The sequence below is a fragment of the Nycticebus coucang genome, chromosome 10, assembly GCF_027406575.1.
Source record: "Nycticebus coucang isolate mNycCou1 chromosome 10, mNycCou1.pri, whole genome shotgun sequence".
Classification (NCBI taxonomy): Eukaryota; Metazoa; Chordata; class Mammalia; order Primates; family Lorisidae; genus Nycticebus; species Nycticebus coucang.
The window spans coordinates 103,873,635-103,887,278 of NC_069789.1; the positions used below are offsets into that span (position 1 = coordinate 103,873,635).

General features: G+C 49.7%; 1 protein-coding gene across 12 annotated transcripts in view; it reads left to right on the forward strand.

Moving 5' to 3' along the window:
• Positions 1-13,644, forward strand: part of ARHGEF11 (Rho guanine nucleotide exchange factor 11) — a 122,104-nt gene that overhangs the window by 100,688 nt on the left and 7,772 nt on the right. For 7 of the 12 annotated variants that reach the window (XM_053604210.1, XM_053604202.1, XM_053604209.1 and 4 more), the window contains 14 exons: positions 94-238; positions 535-634; positions 1,414-1,443; positions 5,336-5,462; positions 8,970-9,149; positions 9,233-9,280; positions 9,466-9,653; positions 9,955-10,101; positions 10,375-10,454; positions 10,605-10,730; positions 11,080-11,197; positions 11,896-12,074; positions 12,639-12,714; positions 12,981-13,148. In XM_053604210.1, coding sequence (XP_053460185.1) covers positions 94-238; positions 535-634; positions 1,414-1,443; positions 5,336-5,462; positions 8,970-9,149; positions 9,233-9,280; positions 9,466-9,653; positions 9,955-10,101; positions 10,375-10,454; positions 10,605-10,730; positions 11,080-11,197; positions 11,896-12,074; positions 12,639-12,714; positions 12,981-13,148 — 1,712 coding nt within the window. The remainder of the gene's footprint in view (positions 1-93; positions 239-534; positions 635-1,413; positions 1,444-5,335; positions 5,463-8,969; positions 9,150-9,232; positions 9,281-9,465; positions 9,654-9,954; positions 10,102-10,374; positions 10,455-10,604; positions 10,731-11,079; positions 11,198-11,895; positions 12,075-12,638; positions 12,715-12,980; positions 13,149-13,644) is intronic. The other 5 variants (XM_053604203.1, XM_053604211.1, XM_053604212.1 and 2 more) reach the window with 3 other exon arrangements.

The window sequence follows — 13,644 nt, forward strand, 5'->3', positions numbered from 1 at the left end:
GAAGGGGCAGTTTGGCCCATAAGTGCCCCTTCCCCTGCAGCAGGACAGGCTGAATGGAACTTTCTGGTTCATGGTTCTGCCTCTCCCTTACAGTGCCCCCATGGGCTTCGCCCTCAATACCTACATGAGCCATGCTGGGATCCATCTTCGGGACACACGACCTTCCAACACAGCTGACAAGGCCCAGGCTGCTCCTGACAAGGACAAGTGGCTACCTTTCTTCCCTAAGACCAAGAAGGTAACAAAGCTATCATAGAAAATATCTCCCCTTGGGACAGACAATTCTCCGTGCTGACATAGACAAGGAAAGCCATTGCAGCTGTCAAGCTACATCCTCCACCTTGGATATGGAGTCAGTGAGAGCCCCCAGCTAGAGCAGTGCTCTCTCCCTTCTTCCAAGTCTCCTCAGGGCACAAGCATGAGTCAGCTGTCCAGTTGTTTGCTGAGGGCCAGTCCTGGGGGCAGTGCCAGAGTTGATAAGCAACTGTGTCTGGGTATTGGGACCTCCTCCAACCCCAGTGTCTCCTGTCTCAGCAGAGCAGCAATTCCAAAAAAGAAAAGGATGCCTTGGAGGACAAGAAGCGAAACCCCATCCTCAAATACATTGGGAAGCCCAAAAGTTCTTCCCAGAGCAGTGAGTATTTGCAGACATCAGCCATAGTCATTCCTTGGGTGGGACCACAGCCCCGCACACACATACCAACATGCTGGCAAAAGGCTTCCTATGTTAGCTGGGCACAGACACCGCACCTTAGCCCCCTCCCAGTGCTGCCGCCCTGTCCCCTCAACAGACCAAATGCAGGCTCTGTGAGGTACGCATCAGTGTCTCAGAGCCAAGGAAGCTGCAGCAGTCCCTGGTTCTTAGTCTGGGAACTCAGAGTTAGTTGTAGTTACTGACCAGACATGTGGAGGAACATTTCCCCTTGGCAAAGGTTACCCTGTAGATAGTAAATGCCCCTTCCCCTGTACCTGTGAGACTCATCCGTATGCCTGCAGTGCTGGGTGTTGGGAGAAATTAGAGACAGGGGAGGGGGTGAGTCACTGTTAAATAGAATCAGGCAGATGGGCAAGTCTGGGACCCAGACTTTTCCCTAATGGTATCAGTAGCCAAAACTCAATTGATCTATCATTGATCTCTTCCCAGCCATGTGTCATTTGAAAGTTGTTGCTGGCCCCTTCTAATCAGTCTTTTAAGTCCCTGCTGTCAATGGGGTGCTGAGGGGCAGTGGAGTGGGCCTGCTGTCCTGCCTGAAATTGCTACAGTGGAGGAGTGGAAGGAGGGGACTCTTCTAGACCAGGCTTGATTTTTGCTGCTACCTTTTCATTTTCCAGCTTGATGTAATTTTTATTTTGACTCTTGAAACATTAATTTGACTTTCCATGGTTTACTTTTGTTTTTTGTTTTTCTTTTAGCATTTCATATTCCCTTGTCCCCTGTGGAAGGTAAAAGGAACATTTTCTTTGGGTTTGTCTTTGCATTAGCACTGAGTTTCTTTCTCCCAAATCTTGTCTTCTCTTTTCCTTCATTATCTTCTCCTATCTGTCCCTCTTTCCTCTCTTTCTTCTCCCCATTTGTATGTCCTCCTTGTTGCTAAAGCTGATCTGTGAAACAAACCAGGGAGGGCCTTCTATCCCTTCTAAGAGACCTTGCCAGCCTGACCCAGGTCTCCCCACTCCCACTCCTACAGGTAGAGTTCTTCCTGAGTCTGCCAAAGGCCAGCCTGTTGTTGCCTCTGGCAGTTTCACACAGTTTGAGGCCTTTCTCCATAATTTGGTTACATCATGGATGAGGTTCCAAAAATCTAGGGTTCTGTGAAACTGAAGGAAACCCTCACAAATTGGAGTGTCCTGCAGAAGCACTTCGGATGTTATTTTCAATTGAAATAATAAAAAGCCTCAGTTTTTTTTGTTTGTTTCTTAGTAAATTGTGATTTCTGTTTTTCTTTTGAGTATTTTCACCTGGACTTTGCTAAGCCCTTCAGTGTGGTACCTCCATGTCTTTTGGCTCTTTTTTTTTCTTTTGACTTTTAACTGCCAGCACTGTAATGGGCAAGTTCATTGCCCATCAGTGAGGTCTATGTAGGGCAGTTGAGTGATGAATATTTTCTAGGATCTATCATAAATACATATAGGAAATTTCAGTGGGAATTACTCTGTTTTTCAAGAATTTATTTTATTTAAAAAAAATAATTTTATGTAAAAGGGGCAATAAAAAATACTATCTTCAGCCAGACACGGTGGTATGCACCTATAGTCTCAGCTACTTAGGAGGCTGAGGCAGGAGGGTTTTCAGGCTGGGACTTGGGAGACCACAGTGCACTGTAAGCAGCCACTGCACTCTAACCTGGTAACATGCCAAGACCCCATCTCTCCCCCAAAAAATTAGCTTCAAAATTATTTTAAAAGTTACTAAACTCCCAGCTCGGCACCTGTAGCTCAGTAGCTAGGGCACCAGCCACATACACCAGAGGTGGTAGCTTCAAACCCTGCCCGGGCCTGCCAAACAACAATGACAACTACAACCAAAAAATAGCTGGGCATTGTGGTGGGCACCTGTAGTCCCAGATACTTGGGAGGCTGAGGCAAGAGAATCACTTAAGCCCAAGAGTTTGAGGTTGCTGTGAGCTGTGACTGTGACTCCATGGCACTCTACCAAGGGCGACATAGTAAAACTCTGTCTCAAAAAAAAGTTACTGAACTCCTATATTTACTTTTTAAGATTATTGAAAAAATGTTTAAAAAAACAGTAGGGGAGAAGAATAGTCTTAAAATATAGCCCTTAGTTCTTTAACATGTTCCTCATCTCCCCTGCCAGGGAAGATGTGAGACAACAGCAGGCAAAAATTTGAAAGTAGACAGAAACACCCAATGTGGAGAGAAGGTTCCTGATAGCAGAGCAGGATAAGGGTGTGAGTGTCCACCAGCCATTTGAGTCACATCTTTACATTATGATTTCAATATTTGGTTTGGGGTCTTTAAATCCCCAGGATGTCAGACAAATCTGTATCTATATTTAAAGATGTAAAAAGCCTCAATATTGAGTGTTTTTGCCACTTAAAATCATCACTGTTACCTGTTTATTATAAAGGATCTGATTGTTAGTAACATGTTCACTTTCATTTAGTTCCATTATCATTCAGAGACTGGAGGGAGAAAAGCAAGAGCTGCTAATGAAACTTTACTTTTTTTTTTTAAATGGGTTCCATCCTACCTGTTTTTACCCTGTCACTCTAGGTCCGTGGTTCTCAACCTTCCTAATGCCGTGATGTATTTTCATTGTTACAAAGGGGTCACGACCCACGGATTGAGAACCAGTGCTCTAGGTCGTTTAGTTACACCAGATCTCAAGACAACTGTTTCTTGCTACAACTAGGATCTAACTCTAACTATATCTAGGATATAATTGGGGTTTTTTTGTTTGTTTGTTTGTTTTGTTTTGTTTTAAAGAAACAGGCCAGGCTGGGGTACAGTGTGCCTATCTCATGGCCCGCTATAACCTCGAACTCCTGAGCTCAAGTGATACTCCTGCCTCAGCCTCCCAAGAAGCGTGGACTATAGGTGCCTGCCACAATACTCAGCTAGTTTTTTTTAAATCATTTTTTGTAGAGATGGATGTCTCTGTGTTGCCCAAGCTAATGTCAAATTCCTGGACTCAGGTGATCTTCCTTGGCCTCCAAAGTGCTGAGATTACAGGCATGAGCCACCACACCTGACCACACTTGGGCATTTTCAAAGTGGCCCATGGGAAAAGAAATAATAGTGGACTCAATCCAGTGGCTTTCAGTGATAGGATATTCCTGGTCTCCCACATTGTCACCCAGCCAGTGTAGCTCAGAGCTTCAGAGCTGACTGTGGCATTTCCAGGGGCTCCAAGTCCCAGATGCACACTAAGTCGGGGACAAGCAGTTCTGGTCCTGATCTCAAAAGTGGAACTGATGGTAACAGCCCCTGCTCATGGAATATGCACCCAGCCAGTTTCAGAGAAATATTACCCAACTGCCTGCCTAACACGGAGTCACAGACTTTGAAGAGAGCAGCTAAATGTTTTTCTGTTCTTTTTGGCTTAGAAAGTGTCTTAGAAAAGTCAGATTTTGAGACAGGAGGAATTTGTAAGTTTGTATATACAGCTCTCAGGATCTCCAAAGTCAGGGGCAGAACTCTGTTAGTATGGTTAGGATTGGGGTCCAAACCCCAGGGGTTTATATTGCTTCCCTGGTTCTACCTACCCTTTCTGTTGGTCATAGGCAGAGGGCATTTCTAGCCCAACCCAGTTCTGATTTTGCTAGGCTTCAAGCTCAGCTAGTTGACAAGAAGGTGAGCTCCTCATCTCTCTTCTTTCCTGCTGAGATCCATGGTGCCCTGGGTGTGACTTAACATCTCCAAGGTTTCTAAGTGGAATCAGCTGTGCCTTTTTACTCTTCCACTTGTCCTTTCTGTTTTTTATGAACAAGAACTCTTTTGTCTTAGCTTTTAAAAAGGGCTGGAATGGCTGGGCACTGTGGCTCACTCCTGTAACCCTAGCACTCTGGGAGGCTGATGCAGGTGGATTCCTTGAGTCCAGGAGTTTGAGACCAGCCTGAGCAAGAGTGAGACCCCATCTCTACCAAAAATAGAAAAACTAGCTGGACATTGTGGCAGGTGCCTGTATAGTTCCAGCTACTCAGGAGGCTGAGCCCAGGAGTTTGAGGTTGCTATGAGGTAAGAAGTCATAGCACTCTACCCAGTGTGATAGAGTGAGACTCTTGTCTCAAAAAAAAAAAAAAAGGGCAGGGGCTGGAATTTGAAAGACAAAGTTATGTGTCTCCTCTGTTTCACCGAGGTGACATCTCACAGCCCTAAAGGTCCTGGATTTCGTAGTGATGGAGACCATAGAGATGGTGTTCCAGAGAGAACACATAAATGTAATATAAATTTGAGAAATGCCTGATACAATATGTCAGCATGGCCAGATTCCATGTAGATGTGTTTTCGGTGTGCCAGGCTACTTTTTTAAACTATAAATGGCTCTTAGGAAAAACCTAGTCATGGTTTTCAAGCAGAAGTGTCATTGTAATAAAGAACGTGAGAGCTAAAAGAAAGCTTCCTAGAAAACATACTTCTACATCCTCTCAGTTCGCACATGAAGAAAAAGTAGACCCAGAAAAGCAGAACGACGCCCAGGGCCCCAGCACATGCGTAGAGGAACCAGGACTAGGAGCACCTCTCCATTCTGGGGCCTGTGCTGCTGTTACCCATGCTTTCTCATCGCTCTGTCTTCTGGGATAGCAGGGAGTAAGGTCTGAGACGTCACCCCAAACAGAAAGTATAGTATCCTTCACTCTGTTTGTGCTTCCAGTCAAACCAGGCAATGTGAGGAACATCATTCAGCACTTTGAGAACAACCAGCAGTATGAGGCCCCGGAACCTGGCACGCAGCGACTCTCCACAGGAAGCTTTCCTGAGGACCTGCTGGAGAGCGACAGGTAACAGTGGTGGGATGGGGCTTGCCAGCTGCCTGATGTGGAGCACATGGGCAGAGGTTGGCACTAGGGTTTGATCCCAGCTCCCTCGCCCTTCCCCACTAGACTGCAGGGCTCCTGCTGTGGAGTGAGTGCTCAGGCCATGCCATCCGGCCTGGGAGGCATATGTCGGTAGACTCTGCCTTGGATTCATCCCCTGAATACTGAATAACCTCTGTCCCAAAATTGAGCTAGATAATATTTATAAAGCAGCTAATCAGGAAACTCTAAAAAACAAGGATTAAAAAGAGTACAGAGCAGTGGTTCTCAATCTTCCTAATGCCGCAATGTATTTTCATTGTTACAAAGGGGTAACTGACCCACAGGTTGAGAACCGCTGGTATAGAGGGAGCAAAGGAAGTCCTGGGAAAAAAGCCTGGCAGTGAAAAGAAGCTATGTGTGAAAGAAGAGAACTAGAGATGAGCCCTTTAAAGACAAGCAATGTAGCTGTGGGCAAAAAGATACCAAATTGATTGATTCAAATGAGCTATACTGCCCTTTTCAAGAAGAAAAAGGGGGTTTCAGACTGTGGTGCCTTTCATATTTTCCATCTTGAGTCATGTTCTAACTAGAATCCTTGTATTAAATATATTCTGATATTAAAATATATTCTTGGGGCGGCGCCTGTGGCTCAGTAGGTAGGGTGCTGGCCCCATATACCACGTGTGGCAGGTTCAAACCTGGCCCCAGCCAAACTGCAACAAAAAAAATAGCCAGGTGTTGTGGCGGGCACCTGTAGTCCCAGCTACTTGGGAGGCTGAGGCAAAAGAATCACCTAAGCCTAGGAGTTGGAGGTTGCTATGAGCTGTGACGCCACTGCACTCTACCGAGGATGATAAAGTGAGACTCTTGTTAAAAAAAGAAGCGTGTATATATATAGATATATAGATATATATATTCTCGAACTCACTTGCTTTTGACTGTAGCATGACAGCAGTCAAGTCACGTCTAAAATCTGGCTGCGCACAGTGGCTCACACCTGTAATCCCAGTATTCTGGGAAGCTGAGGTGGGCGTGTCCCTTGAGCTCAGGAATTCAAGACCAGGCTGAGGGCTCAGTGCCTCGGCCCCAAGCTCCAGCCACATACACCAAAGCTGACCGGTTTGATCCCCACCCAGGCCTGCTAAACAACAACTGCAACAAAAAATAGCCAGGCGTTGTGGTAGGCGCCTGTAGTCCCAAATGCTTGGGAGGCTGAGGCAAGTGGATCACTTAAGCTCAAGAGTTTAAGGTTGCTGTGACCTGTGACGCCACGGCACTCTTCAGAGGGCAACATAATGAGACTCTGTCTTAAAAAAAAAAAAAAAAAGATCAGCCTGAGCAAGAGTAGAGACCCAGTCTTTACTAAAAAAGAAAAACTTAGCCAGGTGTTGTGACAGGTGCCTGTAGTCCCAACAACTTGGGACGCTGAGGCAGGAGGATCAGTTAAAGCCAGGAGTTTGAAGTTGCTGTGAGCTAGGCTGATATCATAGCACTCTAGCCTGGGGGACAGAGTGAGACTCTGTCTCAAGATAAGAAAAATAAAAGAAAAAAAGAGAAATACTCGTGCAAGGTCTTGAAATCACTCTCAAGGTATAGTAATGTAGTCTGATGTATGGGAAACACCAGCCTGACAGCCTGGGCTGGCAGAAAGGTGGGTAAGTGTGTAGCATTCTGAACATTTCAAGCCATTTTCATTGGGAATAAACTAATTATCAAACTATAAATCAAACTTTCCTGGAGAATGCAAGGTTACTCTTTTCTGTTTCTATTAAGCCTTTCTAAGCTTAATATGTTAGTAAAGATTTTTGCCATATTGAGAATTGACAAAGATTTAGGGGAGGCAAAAGTTAGATTTGTACTCGGGAAAGGTTCAGTTCTAATTTTAATGAATTAAATGCACGCATTATATGATTACTATGGTAGACATCTTATAGATATATCAAATATTTTAAGATTCTAAGACATTTTCAACATTTCAGGAGAATATTTGAAACCATTTACCAACTTACCTTCTTACCATTGCTGAGTAAATTTGCCCTGAGAATTACTAGAACCCTAGAGCTACAAGCAGAAGCCTTTGGATTGGATGGTTGTAAGCTCACTGGCAATGTTCAGGGAGTGTAATTTAAGCAGCTGGTGGGCCAGAGGTTGTTGGTGTAGGTGAGCCCTGAGCTTGTGAATTCTAAAGAGCACTCCCTAGGAACTGTTACTTCTTGGTGGGAGCAGTGCACACTTCTGGGCACTTGAAGGAAGGTACTTAGCTCAGTGACCCCTCTGGTGGGACTCATGGTGCTGACACGATCCATTGAAGGCACTGGTGAAAAGTGTTTTGACTTTGCTGGTGCATGATTTTAGTTGGAGATTAGCTGGCAATATGTTTTCTAACCCTGCATACAAACCCTGTGGACCCCAGGAGGTGAGCTCCACTTTGGGTCATCTGGCAGTTTGGAGGCTTGATGAATGGAGACCAGGACATTTGGCTGCCTCACTACAGCAGCCTGCTGGGCTATTAAGAGCTCTCCAGACATTTCCAGGCCTCCTATGGTCCTAGAAGTAGAGCAGAATGCAGATTAGTAATAATGTCAGCAAAGAACCAGCACAGCAGAGCCACAACAGGGCAGCTGGGGGTCAGGGATGCCAGCTGCCCCAAGCTGACTTGAAGGATGCAGAGCAGCAGCACCTGATGTCAGGTAGCTCTGAGCCCTGAGTAGTGGGCTTGAGGGTGGGTCCTGCCTGTCAACAAACAGCCCCTTTATGCAGACTCCTAAGGCTGTCTTCTCACAGGAGAGGAAATGGCAGTTTAGGAAGGTGCTGTTAAGATAAGAACAGAAGGGATCTGCATCACAGCTGGGGTCCCACAGCACAGACTGCTAACAGGCAGCGTCGTCGTGTGTCCTAGAATGAGCATGTAGAGATGTTGCCTGTGCTCCCTTCCAAGGTCTTGTAAAAAGCACAACCAGGGTAAGAGCTGACCGGAGGCAAATTGGACTAGCCACTACATTGTCCCAGGGGCAGGGAGGTGGCACCTTGTAGTTCCTGATGAAGGACTGTGATGTCCAAGCCTTTCTGACAGAAACATGGTGTCTTAGACCTCTGCACACACCACAAGCCTGATTCTGGTAGCCCCAGATTTCCTGTTAGGATCCCTTCCAAATACAAGAGGAAGGTGAGTTTGTCCGTCCGTCAAGCTGGGCTGGGGAAAAGGAGGATTCCGTAGAACAGCAAAAGCAGTTTGTCATTAAGAAGCTTCTGCCATGTGCGGCGCCTGTGGCTCAAAGGAGGAGGGCACCGGCCCCGTATGCCAGAGGTGGCGGGTTCAAACCCAGCCCCGGCCAAAAACTGAAAAAAAAAAAAAGAGCTTCTGCCATGCAGGAGCACTGGGCATGTGGGAGGGGGGGGACCTGCCACACCAAGGCACCCTTAAGATGGGGCAGAGGTAAAAGCAGGCCAGAGTAGAAGATCCCAAAGCCCCTGTCCCTGTCCACTCAGTTCACGCTCAGAGATCCGCCTGGGCCGTTCTGAGAGCCTCAAGGGCCGGGAAGAGATGAAGCGGTCCCGGAAGGCAGAGAACGTGCCCCGCTCTCGCAGTGATGTTGACATGGATGCTGCTGCTGAAGCCACACGCCTCCACCAGTCAGCTTCGTCCTCTGCCTCCAGCCTCTCCACCAGGTGGGCAGGCTCGGGGGCTCTACCCACTGATGTCTGGGTCAGTGGCCTGAATGGGGATGCTAAGAGTCACATCGTCTCCACAGGTCTCTCGAGAACCCAACCCCTCCCTTCACCCCCAAAATGGGCCGCAGGTGAGTGATGGGCACGGTGGGGCCTCTCTTTGTATCTCTGTCCCATCTGTGCTCAGCAGGGTGTGCTTCTCTTGGTGCCCACTGGTACCCGTGTGCACGGGACAAGCAGGTTGGGCCAGTGCAGGAGGGACAGACCTGTGTATGATCTTCCTCCTGAGTGAAGCTGAGCTGCCCATTCTCCCCAGGAGCATTGAGTCCCCCAGCTTGGGGTTCTGCACAGACGCCCTCCTTCCCCACCTCCTAGAGGATGACCTAGGCCAGCTGTCTGACCTGGAGCCAGAGCCAGATGCCCAAAACTGGCAACATACTGTGGGCAAGGACGTGGTGGCTGGGCTAACCCAGAGGGAGATTGACCGACAGGAGGTTATCAATGGTGAGAATGTGCAACGCCCCCACCCACAACTCACCCTGTGCAAGCATAAGTCTAGAACGCCCATGACACAAAGGGTGGGAAGGAGGTGCATGGCGTGGGGGCCCTGGGACAGGACTAGGTCTGTGTGGCCTACTGCTGTAAGTTCTATCTCTGGCCCCCAGGGTGAGAGAAAAATTGCCATAGGACCTGAAACCACTCTGGTTACTCTAAAAGTAGGGTGGTTTAGGAAGCGGGGTAGTGACTCTAGATACTTGCTATTCTGTTTTCTCCCCATCTCTCTACCTCCTCATCACCCACTTAGAGCTGTTTGTGACTGAAAGTTCCCACCTGCGCACACTCCGCGTGCTAGATTTGATCTTCTACCAGCGGATGAGGAAGGAGAACCTGATGCCCCGGGAAGAGCTGTCCCGGCTTTTCCCCAATCTGCCTGAACTCATAGAGATTCACAGTAAGGAGCCTGTGTCCTCCATGCTCCCCCTCTGCTAGCCTAAAGCTTCCTGTTCCAGGTTGGCTCTTCTGCCAGGACCTCTCTGAGTAGTGACCCTTGCCCATCATCCTTGGTGAGACAAGGATCAATGGGTGACCTAAAACCAGCCCTCCAGTTCCCCCCAAAGTAAACCCTTCCCCACACATTGCTGCTCAACATCTTTGTTCTCTCAGTCACAAAGAGTCTGGCAGTCGACTCAACCCCAGGCGTTTCTGTTTCCTCTCCTTGCCCCAGATTCCTGGTGCGAAGCCATGAAGAGGCTCCGGGAGGAGGGCCCCATCATCAGAGAGATCAGTGACCTCATGCTGGCTCGGGTATGCCTCCAGAGTTCTGCTTGGCAAGGACAGTGGAAGAGCCAGGTCCCATTATCTAAAGCTGCAGAATTTCGCAGAGGAGGGGATAGGCAGGGGATTGGTCCCAGGCAGGGTTGTGGCACTGAACCAGTGTCCATCCTGCCCCCACAGTTTGATGGTCCTGCCCGAGAGGAACTCCAGCAGGTGGCTGCGCAGTTCTGCTCCTATCAGTCAGTAGCTCTAGAGCTGATCAAGACCAGGCAGCGCAAAGAGAGTCGGTTCCAGCTCTTCATGCAGGTGTGTCATCAGCAGCGCCTTCTCTGCCAGCTCTCCAGGGAGCTTTTGCCCTTCCCTCTGGCCTCAGCCTCTCTCTCCATGTGGAGGTGACCTGGTACGTCCCTCCACCCACCCACACCTGCCCTTCAAAGGCTGTGATGCTCCAGACAGAGACTGCCACTCACTGGAAAGGGCCTGGGTTAGCAGTCAGCGGGCCTGGCTCACTGGGCAGTGGTGCCTGCCCTTATGTTTTGACCACCTCCCTGCCTTGCATGCTTATCTCTCTGCTACCGCCACTATTTCTGGGTAGGGCCTGTCTGGCATCCCTCCTGCCCCCAGGCTGACTTCCCCTCATCTTTGCCCCAACTAGGAGGCAGAGAGCCACCCCCAGTGTCGCAGGCTGCAGCTGCGCGACCTCATCGTCTCCGAGATGCAGCGGCTAACCAAGTACCCACTGCTGCTGGAGAATATCATCAGACACACAGAGGGTAGGACGGTGGGCGTCAGGCATTGGGCCACGTCACACCAAACTTGTGACCTTTCTTGTCTTCACCTTTGCCCTGTTATGGAGAAGATAATGAGTATGAAATGTGCTTTGCAAAATACCAGGGGCCCGCCAGCGGGAGGAATCAGAACCACCATAGCCTCACTAGGGCCTTTTTGCAAATTCAAGGAAAGCAGACAGTGGACACACAGGCTGGCACTTGGGGGGTCTGGCTTCCTCTGATGGTCAGACTCTGATACCAAGGGCTGTGGCCAGTTTTAGCCCCCTAACGCCCCCTGCAGTGCCCAAAAGATACAACCTGTGTGTTAGCATTAGAGGAGCAGGGAACCAGCTGCCCGAGGGTCTAGCCCCAGGTCGTCAGTGTCCTAGAAGCTTGGATATCTCCCATTACCCTCGAATTTGGGACATTAGTGGCTTTCTAGAGGCATAGTCACCTGTGGAGCTGTTTGGTCTAAGCAGGCATTTCTAGAGCTGTTAGCATCTGCAGAGCAGTGTTCTGCGACCTTAGGGCACTCCATGAGTTACCCTGACACCAAGGCCCTCAGGTTAAGTGAGCATGGCTTGCTCCACTCATCCCTGCCAGGGCAAGACACCCAAACAGGGCTAGGCAGTGGGGACAGCAAGGCCTGTGAGGGGCTCCTCATCTGTCATATAAGTACCTCCCTGTCCTTCGTTTGGCAGGCGGTACCTCTGAGCATGAGAAGCTCTGCCGGGCCCGAGATCAGTGCCGGGAGATTCTCAAGTACGTGAACGAGGCAGTGAAACAGACAGAGAACCAGCACCGTTTAGAGGGCTACCAGAAACGCCTGGATGCCACTGCCCTGGAGAGGGCCAGCAACCCCCTGGCAGCAGAGTTCAAGGTAGGAGGCAGAAACTGCCCCAGGTTCAGCTCCTTACTCATCCATACACACTTGCTTCTGGTAACCCTTAGGAGCAGAACTCTGGTTGGAGAGCCTTGGAGATAGGAGGCAGGGGCCTGTCTGTGATGGGTTAGCACAAGGATGCCCTCAAAAACACACTTGGGCCCCACTCAGTAACGACTAGATATTAGAACGCAGTCAGAGAGAGCAAGGGTAAGGCAGGACAGGGGAGGTAGGGGTATAGGAGTGTGGAGATAATCTGGGAGGGGAGGAAGCTAGAGCTGGAGTGACAAATGGGGAAAACAGAATGACATTCTCTCAGAAGGCAGACAGCATGTGTATATGGGAGGGGAGACCCAGCCAGAGCCAGTGGTGTGTGACTCAAGAGTTGTACATGGCCTGTGCCTATATGGTAACCTTCCTCCTTGTTTGTATTCCCCATGGGAGCATGAGACAGGGGCTGCCATCCTGCTCTCCACTCCCTGCCTTAGCACTGTTTCAGGCTTCACTGAGTTCTGAGCCCTTGGTGGGTGGGTGAGTGAGTGAGTGGTGTTTCCCTGACAGAGCCTGGATCTCACAACCAGAAAGATGATCCATGAAGGGCTCCTTACCTGGAGGATCAGCAAGGACAAGACCCTGGGTGTGTGCCGGTGCCTGGTGGGGGTTAGGGAGCCTGCAGAGTCTGCTCCCTGGGTTATTCCATCTGCTTCCTGAGCCCCGGAACCTGTTGTTCTGAGGGGTAGTGAGGGGTGTGTGGAGCATGACTGGGTGATGGCTTGGGACTGGCTCCTTGAGCACAGCATGGAGGGAGTAACTAGAGGGAGGCTTCCTAGGCCCCAGTCACTCCCGGTGCCTGTGAGGGGGTGAGTGAACAACAGGGCACACATGACCACCCCACCCCACCAGACCTGCACGTGCTGCTGCTGGAGGATCTCCTGGTGCTGCTCCAGAAACAGGATGAGAAGCTGCTGCTCAAGTGCCACAGCAAGACTGCCCTGGGCTCTTCGGACAGCAAGCAGACCTTCAGCCCTGTGCTTAAGCTCAATGCTGTGCTCATCCGCTCTGTAGCCACAGGTACCCACCAGGAGGTGGGCCCAGCTGGCCTGGGTTTTGGGTCCCTGTTGGTTGTCACTGGTGTCCATCAAGTACTGGCTGATGTGGGGCCTTGTGGGACTTGCTCCTGTACTCCTGTCCTAACACAGTCTAAGCGGGAGGGTGTGGTCCAGGATGGGCAGGACAAGGGGCAGGGTGGAACTAATATGAAGGTGGATAGCCTGGAGCAAGGGTGCTCAGCCCTCAGGGACAGTGCTGATTTGGGTGGGCTATGGACACCTGGGATGGGCTGAGGGATTCTATACCGGAGTGAGAGGAATGGGACTGGACAGCATGAGTAGAAACACTTTCGTGCAGCAGCCATGCTCAGGGCAGAGCCTATGTGCAGACAGCAGTTGCACCTCCAGGAAGAGCTCAGTCCCCGTGGGCTGAGGTGTTGCAATGGGGAGTAGAGTATGTGTGAGAAAGGGCTCGGGGGCAAGGGTCAGGCTCTCTTCTTCATCTGTGAGATGGAGAA